The 11,515-nt window shown below is 56.7% G+C and overlaps 1 protein-coding gene across 1 annotated transcript; it reads right to left on the reverse strand.

Annotated features, from left to right (window-relative positions):
* Positions 1 to 243: 243 nt before the first annotated feature.
* Positions 244 to 10,595, reverse strand: OTOP3 (otopetrin 3). The gene is made up of 7 exons (XM_070560033.1): positions 10,416 to 10,595; positions 5,872 to 6,288; positions 5,647 to 5,783; positions 4,982 to 5,040; positions 4,584 to 4,702; positions 2,132 to 2,946; positions 244 to 951 (listed from the first exon to the last, which is right to left on the reverse strand). Exons 1-7 carry the CDS (start codon positions 10,438 to 10,440, stop codon positions 781 to 783), a joined length of 1,743 nt encoding a protein of 580 aa, XP_070416134.1. The 5' UTR covers positions 10,441 to 10,595; the 3' UTR covers positions 244 to 780.
* Between the last annotated feature and the right edge of the window lie 920 nt (positions 10,596 to 11,515).

The raw sequence follows: 11,515 nt of genomic DNA on the forward strand, positions 1-11,515 counted from the left end.
AGAAAGTTACTTGGTACTCTGTCCTGGAGGGAAGGGGTGCTGGCGAGGGGCAGGGGATGTGAGAACCCCGGCCCCTCTCTTCCCACCTCCTCCCGTGGAACAGACAAGGGAAGGACTGCTCTAGACCCTTCTAAAGGGGACTGTCCCAGCCCCACAGCCCTGCCCAGGAGGACTATCCCTTCCCATCATACCTGGAGTGGCGGCTCTGTCCCTGGGAACAAATGCCACGAAGCCAGAATGTAATTGATCAAACAAACACGGTTTATGGCAGCGCGGAGAGAGCTGTTGACCCCTGCCTGGCAGCTAATTAATGAGCTCATTAGGAGACGGAGTGTGCGGGGAGAGGGGCAGGGCTGCCTGCCAAGCTTCGAGCTCCCAGGACGTCCTGGGCTGAGCTTGGACCGTGCACCCTTCCCACAGCAGAAGGCAGACCCCTGAAGCCTGGGTAGGGGCCCTCCTCTCCAAACTCCCCAGACTCAGTGGTTTAGGGCTGACCCTCGCAGAGAGTAGCCGTGGGGGTTTCCTGAGGTGCATCCTTGGTAGTGCTGATCGTGGTGGTGAGCAGGGGGCAGGCACGTGCCCAGTCCTGGGCGTGGGCATCAAAGCTCAGGGTCCAGACCCTGCCTTGGTCTTGGGCTGCAGACAGTGCCTTCTTCTCTCGGTGAGGTTCTGGGGAGGGAGAGGCTTTGGGGAGCCCAGGAATGCTCAGAGACTCTGGTCTACCTTCCGTCGGGCCTTGGCGCTCTGAGGTTCTGCCGGGGGTGGCTTCCTTGGGCAACCTCAGGCCCCCAGGTAGACCTCCACCAGCCCCCCCACAGAGTGCATGCGGTAGAAGACCCCCAGAGGCAGGCCACAGTTGACGATGGTGAACCATGTCCGATAGCCATAGAAATCCTTTTCCAGTCCGTTCTCAAACTCCGGGTGTATGCCAAATGCGGGCATCATCCACAGCTGGGGAGGGGAGGAGGGCATTGAGTGGGAGGGGTTCTCCCCTGCCCCAAGGTGCTCAGCTCAGGGGAGGCAGGCCCCAGAACCTGCAGCTTCTCCAGCACAGCCCCCACCCTAGCATCCCCTCACCCTTGGTCCAGCCCCTCTCCCCCCATGACCTTCCATACCGCAGAAGGCCTCAGCCACCTCCTTGGCTTGCCTGGGACCAGCCTGAACCCCAGATGGATCATGAGACCCAGGCTGCCACCACACATGGTACAGCCGCCCCATCAAGCTGGGCTTCCCTGAGCCCTGACCTCAAGCGCCTTCTGCTCTGGCTTCATTCTCCTGCTAGTCACAACTCTCTGCCCCCTCCACCGTGGCCCCAGCTTCTGTCCAAATTCTGCCCATTTCTCGAGGCCCAGATCAAACCTTCATGAAGCCTTCCTTGGCCGCTCAGGCCCACACTTCCTTCTCTGAGCTCCTACTGCGCTTTAGGGCCAATTTATTACTGATGCTCTGCCTGGACCAGAGGTTTCACCATCTGAGGTGTGTTTCAGTGCAGTCTTTACCAACATGGGCTCAGACAACCCTGAGTGGTCCTGGCACTGCCACTTACAGCCTGTGGGACTGTGGGAAGGTCAAACAACCTAAGCCTCGGTTTCTTCACCTGTCAAACAGGGACAGTAATAGTGCCTGTTGCATGGGGATGCTGTGATGATCCAGGGAGGGGAGAAATATCACATAGGGAGGTGGTCTTGGGGCTTAGCAGCCGCCAGACACTGAGCACTTGTCAACACCTTCTGCTACAGAGTCTTTAGAAAACCAGGTGCTTTCTGATCTCTTCCTTTGAATTCAGTGGACGGTTAATTATTTGGTAACTTCCCCCCATGTCTCCCCAACTAGACAGGAAGCTTCTTGAGGGTAGAAACCTTACATGTTTGTAAAGAGCACTCAGCTAGATGCTTGGCACATTCATTAATGGCAGACACTTTGCAGGGAGCTCGGGGGGCACTCTCTGCTCTCAAGTAGCAGCGAGCTAGTCGGAAACAGGCACGTGTCGTTGGCAATCAAACGGACAAGCCAGTTGCCTTTCGGACAGTCCATGTGCAATGAATGCGCCTTGATCCATGCCTTCCTGAGTGAGGATTTCTGGGGCTGCCTGGCCAGCTCCACCCCCACGCCTCCCGCCCTGACCACTCACTGTGATATTGCAGAGGATGAGGAAGAGTGAGATCTCCTTGAGTGCCCGCCGCTTCTGGTTGAGGTGGCTGTAGGATTGGATGTAGGCCCGCGAGGCACGCCGCAGGTCCTGGCCCAGCTCCAGCAGGGAGCCCCTGCGGGGCGGCGCAGCCTCCTGCTTCCCCGCCAGGCCCTCCGGAGCTGCCTCCCAGAGCGGGCGCCGGTGGAGGCCCTCGATGATGAAGAGGTTTTGGGCGATGTGCTGCAGGATAAGCAGCAGCGAGTGGGCCAGGATGAGGTGGTTGAGCAGCTCATGGGGGTGAGTGGCCACGATGGCCACGATGGAGAAGTAGGCGATGCCTATCTGGCCCAGGGCCGCGCCCATCAGCAGCACCACGTCCAGGCTGCGGGTGGGGTTCTTGAGCGTGTCCAGCTCTCGTTCCTCCAGCCCATGGATGGCCGTGCCTGCCAGGCACGCCAGGCTCATGGCGGGCAGCACGGCAGCATAGAAGGCATAGTAGAGGGTGAAGTACTGGCGCGGGATGGCGGGGCCACTGGCTTGGATCTGGAAGACCACGAAGACGCACACGCCTGCCACCAGCACCAGCAGGCCCAGCAGCGGCCCGAAGATGGCTCCATGCAGGTGGAAGGGCGGGGTGCCCGGGTGGGCGCCTGCGTGGGGTGCCAGGCGGCGGCCCACGTTCTTCCACATGACGAAGAGCACGGCACAGCAGATGAGGCAGTACTCGGTGCTGAAGGGGTAGAGCATCAGGTAGCCCCTCCGGAAGACCTTGCACACCGTGGCGTTGAGGCACAGGCAGGTGTTGGTCTCATTGCCTGGGAGGGGGCAGGGCGAGAGGGCACAGGTGGGCCTCGCTCTGAGGAAACCAGCTGCACAAATCAGTCCCATTCACCTCCTGGAGAATGCCAGAGGTGGCAGGGACCCAGCTACCCATTTTACAGGATATGGGAATGAGGCCCAGTGATAGAAACCAGAAATCACAGGATGACTGTTCCTTCACAAAGGGATTCAAGACTTCAGGTGCCAAGCTTACCCAAAGCCTTCAACACACGGTGTCTCTGGTGCCAAATGCCACCTCTACAGGTTGCTTGTTGGGCACAGGGGGAGACCTGTAACTTTACAACAGGAGGATCTGGCTGCTACCCCTTTACCCTGAGCAGCGGGCACTGTGGGGTAAGCAGACGTCTCGCCCTACGATGAGATGGACTGCCAAGCACACAGCATTGCCTGTGGAGTGCCAGCACCAAAAATGCTTGACCTGAACCTGATCAAGGCTTTGGTCCCTACTTCCGGTTTCTAGGAAAAGCAGGGGAGAGGGCAACAAGTCAAATGCCACCACTAGGAAGCAGCTTGACAAATCTCAGTGTCATCAGAAAAAAAGAGGCTTAAGAGACTGAACAACCAAATGCATTGCGTGTTTGAACAAACCATCGTACGAGACATTTCATGGGGTGATTGGAGAAAGCTAAAGACAGATTGATACAGAGCATGGGGACGATGTTAAGGACTTTTGTTAGAAATTAAAATTACATTGTGGTAGTGTAGGGAAATACACTTATTTTAAAGGGAAGCAAACCGAAATGTTTTGAAATGAATGCCATGATCTCAGTAATGTAAATAACTCCGCAAAAAAAAGGAAATAAATATTGCAAAATGTTGATAATTATGTCTAGGTGATAGATAGATCTTGTTCTTCCACTCATTTGTATGTTTGAATTTTCTAATAATAAAAAAAGCCGTGATGTCACTTGCCAAAAATTCTCTTTGCAACTCTTCTGAAAAATGTTCCTGGAGCATAGAGAATGCCCGCAGTACACGGGAGTGCCATGATTTATGCCATGGGTGTGTAAACTCATGAGTGTGCTGGGAAGGCTGGGCTGTACACAGGTCAGGATGGTGATGCCACCTGGGGGGCTGAATACATACAGGTGTGGCTCTGTCCCACAGACAGCGACTTTCCCATGTGGGTTGGGGATACCGCCTCTAAGGGGCAGACTGTACGGGTGGGGATTGGGCACGTGGAGCAATGCAGGGAGTTCTTTCTGCCCAGAAATCTTCCGTCCCTCCTGATATGTCCAGGAACCTACATTCGTGTTAGGAAGACACTCCTTTGAGTCCTGAAGGTTCTTTAGTTTCCTGAAAGTAACATGCAAATACCAGGGGAGGGGTGCAGACCTGGATTGTCAGTGACTAGCTCAGCCGGGATTTGTGGCTGGCTTGCTGACAGCTAGATGGATGCCTGCGCAGGCTGCAGGGTGCCAGCACCAGAGTGGGCAGGCACAGAATGGGGGCAGGACAGTACCACTGGCAAACATGTTTTCTGTTTAGTCGTGATCTGGCCTCTAGAGTTTGCACCCAATTCTAGAGCCTTGCCTGTTTGAGGGAGCATGGCACGAGTGTGTGTTTGTGTGTCCACATGTTCAGGGTGGGAGGGTCCTGGTCTTGTCTGTACCTGAGAACTTCTCCATGAGGGCGCTGAGCTCAGCCTCGATCTCCGAGTGCATCGAGTCGTTGGTGATGGCCAGGAGCCAGAGCAGCAGGTTTGTGGCCAGGGTCAGCATCAGGCCACACCTGGAGGAGGTGCCACACTCTGCCCACACAGCTTGGCCGACTCCCCGGGTACCCGAACTTCACCGTGACTGCTTTTGGGGTGACCGCTCTCTCCCAAAACCAGATCCCAGCTGGCATTATGACTTCAGAAGAGGCAGCCCAGGGGCCACCTGGGATCCATTTCCAGACTAACCCACAGCCCCAGGGCCACCCTGTCCAGGGAAGCTGTGCGGGCAGGCCCTAGCAGAGGACAGGGAGCCCCAGGCATTGTTAGAGGGAGAGAAGGGGCCCCCATCTTACCTAGTGAAGTTGGTCTGGACCTGAACGCAATCCTTACAATGTTTCCAGAGCACCCAGGTCTGAAAGAGATGAGGCCTTGAGCCCAAAGGCTGCGGGGTGGGACCTCAGGGTGTGCCTCAGTTGCGTGTATATATTTACAATGGAAGAGACATTAAGGAAGCCTAGGTTGGAATCCTGGCTCCAACGTTTCCTTGCTGTGTTGTCTTGGACCAGTGGCAAAACATCTCTGAGCCTCAGTCTCTTTGGCTCTAAAATGGGGCTAAAACGCTTCCCTCTCAGGGCAAGGCCTGCTTAATGGGGAAGTAAAGAAGACAATGCAGATGAAACACCTAGCACGGTGCCTGGTGCAGAACAGGAGCTCAGGAGGGAGCTGGATATCCATTATTAAGAGTAGCTTTGCGTATCTGGGGCTGCAGATCTAGGTAGACGCAAGTATGTACGGGCAGATGTATTTATTGTCTGCATTTCTGTGACACGGTGTGTGTGCCGATGCAGGTATATGTGGGTGTGTATGGATGCGGGTCCCTGGAGGCAGGCGTTTGTCGGGGGCTGGGCCATGTGGGTATTTGCCTATGTGGCTGTCTCTAGGCATAGATCAGCATGTGTGACCATCGCATGGGTAGTTAGAGTGTGCGCCCAGTGGCATGGATGGGAGGGCCTGTCACCTGGACGCCGATGAAGACGATCTCGATGGCAGGGAAGACGAGCTCCAGCTGCGACTTGCAGTAGATGTGGCTCACATCGTAGCCCATGCGGAAGGCGTTGAGGCAGATGGTGCAGCTGCCGAAGAGCACCAGGGAGCCTGGCCGGGCCAGGCGGCCATTGCCACCTCCCCTGGAGCAGACTCTCCCTCCCCACGCTTTCCATCCCCCCAGCGCCCTGACACTCACCCCGCACCCAGATGGGTCCTGCGTGAGGGTCCCGGTGGAGCACAGCGTGTGGGCGGCGCGTGGTGCCGGCGGCGTAGTAGAGGAGCCAGAGGATGGAGAGGGCCTTCAGCACAGCCAGCAGGATCCACACGTCGCCCAGCGTGATGGCCGCATTGTTGAAGATCATGCTGCAGATGAAGGCTCCACCCAGGAACACCACGTTGAGGGCCAGGAGCCCCGAGAAGAGCTGCCCTGCCTTCTGGGCCTGCCGGTCCCGCCGTAGCAGTAGTGAGAAATGCCGCACCAGCCAGGACCTCTGGCGGGGCGAGGCAGGGGCCCCTGTCTCCTCGGCCCCCATGTCCACTTGGTTCTCCTTGGTCAGGGCTGCTCCAGTCTGCTGTGCTTCTAGAGAGGCCACCAGTGGAGCCTCAGTAGGGGCTAGGGAGGGAGAAGGGGTCCTTTGGATGCCAGGCTGTCCTGGGTTCAATTCCACTCTTGCCTCTGACTGCTGTGTGACCTAGGGAAAACTATGCAACCTCTCTGATTGGGACTTTGGAAATAATAGCAGCTGCCCCATCTACATTACAGGACCCCAGGAGGTTCAAACAGACCAGGGGATATGGAAACCCCTTGTGCTCCACATAAACATAGGGATTATTTCGACTGGCTTGAAGACCCCTTCCCTGACTTCCTGCCTCAGTGCCTGGTCCTAAGGTGGAATAATAACGTCTGTCAAGGGAGCCAGGGGCATCTGCATAGTGCCTGGCCACTGGGCAGTTTCCAGGGCTGTGACTTTTTGCCACCAAAAGGCAGCTTGTGCCATGCTGACTTCTGGGGGAAATCTCACTCCCGAAGTCAGGGGGAGCAAGTAGTGTCCTTTCTTGTTCTAACTCTGATTAGTTGGGTAAGGATTGCCTAGAGAGTTGTGTTGAGGAGGATCCTGAGGTTGAATGTGGGCTTGGTGGGAAAGAATGCTGTGATCTGAGATAATACTCTATTATGGGTACAGATGTGTGTTTATAAAATTACTTCTAAAAGGTCTAGAAGATACTCACCAGATTCGTAATAGGAGTTTCCTCTGGGGAAGGGAGGAGGGTACTAGGATTGGGGGTGGTTTAATGTTCCATTTTTTTTAAAACACCACTTACGTAATGTTAATTATGTAATTAAAACTAACTTTAATGCACATTAAAAGTTTAGGGGAAAAATTCTGGGATGCATTTGCAATGTCTGCAGTGAGTGTGGGACAGGTTGGGATCAGCGTGAATGCCATGCCCTTGACTTTGACAGAACTGGCTTCCACCTGCATTCTCCCCCCAACTCCTGGGTGCCCCATGAATGCCACCACCACAGGGGAGCACCATCACTGACCCTTCTCTTTCCCCCAATGTTTCCTGCTACTCCCTCGCCTTCCCCATGCTTTCACTCAGGCCACCCCTTTGTCACCCCTCTGTTGGACCCAGATCTTGGATCACCCCATTGCTGCAGCTCAGGGACCTGGCCTGGAGTCCAGCACACTCCCCCTGTGGACCCTTTGGGTACTCCTTCTTTGTGGGACTGAGCTGCATTAGAGAGCAGGGACGGCCCCGCTGGTGCTGGGTGCTGTCCTGGTGGGGCAGCTTCTCCTGAGCGACACCGGAGGCTCCCTTGCCACCCTCTGCCACTCTGAGCGCTGTCACTTGGTCCTGCCACTGCCCTCACATCCTTAGTGCTCTCGGCTCAGGGTTCCAAGTGCTCACTGTCCCCATCCTCCAGGCTGCAGGAGGCCTGCTTCCTAGGTTCACTGTCTCAGCGAGTGGCGTCTCCATCCCCACACCTCCCAGCAGGGAAGCGGCTGTCGTCCTTGCTGCTCTCACTCTCAGGCCCCAAGCCTGTCCATTCCAGCCCCTAAACTGCTCTTAGATTTTTCTTGACCTCAACCGCTATGCTGGCCCAGGGCCCCTTCTCTCTCTCCTGGCCTGGTCTCCCTGCCCACTGTGCCTCTCCCTTACTGTGAGCCCTGCAAAGCCAAGCAACTGCCCTCGGTATAAAGTCCAAACTAGCCAGCATGGCCTTTCAAAGTGAAACAAAGCAGTTTATGTTCACGATGCATTTGGAGCATGAAGTGCACAAGGCAGGGTGGCTGCTGTGGCTTCCTGGTCCCGCCTCGACTCATATCTCCAGCACCATCTTCAGACCCCACTCCCTTGCCCATGGGCCGTGCCATCCTGAGCAGTTCCCAGAATTCCCCTGTTTTTGCTCACCTCCCTGTCTGCCCACACCCACCCTTTGCCCATAATGCCCACCCCTTGCCCGTTGGCTGACTGCAGCTTGCCCTTCAGGACTCAGCAGAGTCCCACCTCCTCTGAGCGGCCTCCCGTGAAGGTGCCCTTCTTGGTACCCCCAGTGAGCTCCAGGCTTTTTGCTGCAGCAGCATTGTGCTCTATTTTAACTAGTTGTGCTTTTCTCTGTCTCTCCCTTTGAACTCTGAGCATCAGACTCTCCCTCTGTGTAACGACCAGAGGATCTTCATCTCATTTGGCTCTAAAATGCAGCCTCTCCAGCCTCCCATTCTCCCGTGTGCAACCTGCACAATATTTATAGCTTCTACTGTTCTCTTCTGGGGCAAATGGAATAATAAAACTTGGTCCTCTTTTAAAGATTCTACAAATGATCTTCTCCCCCTCTCCCAGTCCTCCCTGTCATCCTTGCTGCAGTTCTGCCCCCTCCCTGTCCAGCCCCCTTGTCACACTGCAGGCACCTGCCCCTACGTCTGTCCGTCCAGGCCCAGCCAGACTGCTCCACATTTCTCACGTGATCTCATGCCTCTTGCCATCGCTCCTGGAGCCTACTGTTCCTTCTGCCTCACCTGCTACTTTCCACCATGGCTCTTGCCCATCCTCGCCACCTGTCTTAAGTGACTCTCCTGGGAAGCCTTCTCTCTCTGCCCGAGCATCTATTGATAGTGGGTGTGCACTGTCTGGTGAGGTGCTGTGGGTGTGGCTGGCTCCCCTCAAGGCCAAGAGCTCCTCTAGGGCAGAGACCAGGTCCTGCTTAACTCAGACGCCCTAAACCTGGCACAAATATGGCTCTCAACCAGTGTTTGCCGATGGACTCTGGCATTTTCCGGGGAACTTTCAGCACCAGAGTCGTGGACAGAGACCCTTCCCATCAAACATTGCCATCCCAGGCCAACGGAGGAAACTTTCCATACTGATCTTAATCTTTCCTCCCAGGCTCCCCCGCCCAGGTTGAGCAAGCCTGAGGCTCACAGGACACCTCCCTGCTCCTTTTCTCCCAACCCTGACTGCTCCATCTCGCCTTCCTCAGCATCTCCCTCCCGGTCCTCCCAAGGCAGGATAGCCTGATGATTACGATCCCAGATGCTGGCACTCACTACCTTTGTGATCTTGGACAAGCTGCTTACACTCTCTGTGCCTCAGTTTCCTCATCTGCAAAACGGATATACAACTATGGAGTAGTACCTGATTCATAATAGATGTTCAATAAAAAATTTTTTGAGAGAATAAGCATAATACCTACCTCATGGGGGTTTTGTCAAAATTAAATGATTTAATTTATGTAAATGCATGTAGATCAGCCTCTGGCACAAATAAAGGTCTCAGTATTAGCTATCTATGCATTTCCTTCTAGTTCTTTCCCGGTCCTGGAGAGGCTGGAAGGGTCAGGATTATTGGGGAATTTCAGGGGCGGTTTTTGCTAGGACTGCAAGCCTAAAGGGGCCACTGGAGGACAAGGTTCCAGGTACTCTGCCTCGGGGGTCCTCGCCCTTACTATCTTCTCCACCCCGCACCCCGGGGTCCAACCCTCCAACGGCCGCTAGAGGGAGGCCCAAAGTGGCGGATTGGTCCGCCCCGAGGCAGGGTGCGCGGGTGGGCACATAAGGGTCGCGGGAAGAGGGCGAGGACGCCCGGAACTGACAAGGAGGAATCCGCCGCCCTCTGGCACGCCCCTCGGCGTGACGCCAGCCCCAGGGAGGGCCCGGACACCAAACTGGTTTGTAGGTCGCTGTCAGAGGCAGGTGACGAAAGTCGGGAGCCGTCGGGGCGAGGCGCCTGGCCAGGAGCGCAGGGCCAGCTCCGGAGGAGGCTGCTGAGCGCAGGCCGGGGAGCTTCGGAATTCCTTTCCGAGCCACTCGAGGGACTGCGGGGCCTGGGGAGTATGCCTCAGACCTGCGTCCAGGCAGCCCCAACCCACACCCCTTTTCCCAGCCGTCCGGGCTTTTCGTTTCTTGCTGGCCTCGGCGCCTCCTGTCTGCTGTGCGCGCCTGGACCCGGCTGGGGCGGGGCGCACCCTGCCGACCTTTGTGTACCCCCATCCGCGGAAAGCAGGTGGGGCGCAGAGCCGGGTCGGAGTTGGGGGCAGAGAGGGACCGGCGCTCGGGTCACCAGAGTTTGGCTTCCCAAGAGTCATCCCGCCCTCCCGCCTCGATCCCTGCAGCCGCCGGTCCTTGCCCCGCTTTGGGTGCGGAGTAGATGTGGGCGTCCAGGGTGGGCTCACTCGAAATGTTCCGCCGGCGGTCGGAGGGCGCTGCCAGCCCTAATGGCACCGCGGGGCAGCCTTACCTGAGGCCTGGGCAGGCATTGCCATCGGCTCACCACCGACTGCGGGCGCAGCGCCGATCGTCCGTCCAGGTGTGGCCCCCGAGCCCGGACCGATGGCCCCGACGCCCCCCCGCGGGATTGCGCAGCCGCCGCTCCGGCTCCGCGGCCCATTGATTTTTCTGTTGACTTTGGGGATCTCATTAATCTTTCGTTAATTACCCCTCGGGGGCTCTGGCCCGGTCGTTGCAGCCAATAGCGAGGTGGCTGGATAGGCGGGCGGGGCTGGGGGCGGAGCAGTCTGGGGCCTCAGGGTCAGGGGACCAGCGGGCGGGCCCGCCTCTGGGGTGGGGAGGGGTGGGGTGCAATGTCCTTAGGCTCGCAGAAAAGGCCTTGCGGGATTCAAGCCACACTTTCCTCTGGCGGCCAAGCAGAGAACGGACACGGCCCCCAGGTCTGGTGTGGCTTTTTCCTGTACCCCACCCAGCACCAGGCTGGGATGCAGCGTCGTCTCAGCAACCTGCTACCCCATGTGGCCCAGCGCGTTCTCTCTCCCTAAGTCAAACGTGAACTTGGGGCAGAAGACACCCCATTCTGACAGGGCAAGAGGCGGTAGGGTGGGAAGTGCCCCCTCTGGGCCTCCTCAGCTCCTCCTGCAGTCTCTGAGACCCACCCACCTCATTCTGCTGGTAGAGTCCAGGTACCTTTTCAGCTGAAGTCCCTGTGCGCCAGATGCTCCTGCTTCCACCATCTCCTCCACCCCAGGCCCCGCCCAGCTTGTGCCACTTTGCCTGACTCTGCTGGCCACCAGTTCCTCCTCTTCTAGCTGTTGGGGCCTCCTTCTCAATCTCAGCTCCATCTTACGCTCTCAGTCTCTCTTTCTGCTCAGCCCATCTCTACACCTTTTGTACAGTAGAAGCCCTAGGGCTTTGGGGGACAGCCTCAGGGACTCCCAGGGAAAAGGGGTGGTGGGTAAGAGGAGGCCCTGGGGGGCGGGTCTGCATCTCCCAACCCCTCTCAAATTAGAACAGCCCTGTTTATATTATAAACTTGGGTTCCTTAAATATTTTATTTGAGACAAAAAAAAAAAGTTCTGCTGTTTGAGAATTATTATTCTTAGTAGA

This window comes from Equus przewalskii, chromosome 10 (assembly GCF_037783145.1).
Source record: "Equus przewalskii isolate Varuska chromosome 10, EquPr2, whole genome shotgun sequence".
Lineage (NCBI taxonomy): Eukaryota > Metazoa > Chordata > Mammalia > Perissodactyla > Equidae > Equus > Equus przewalskii.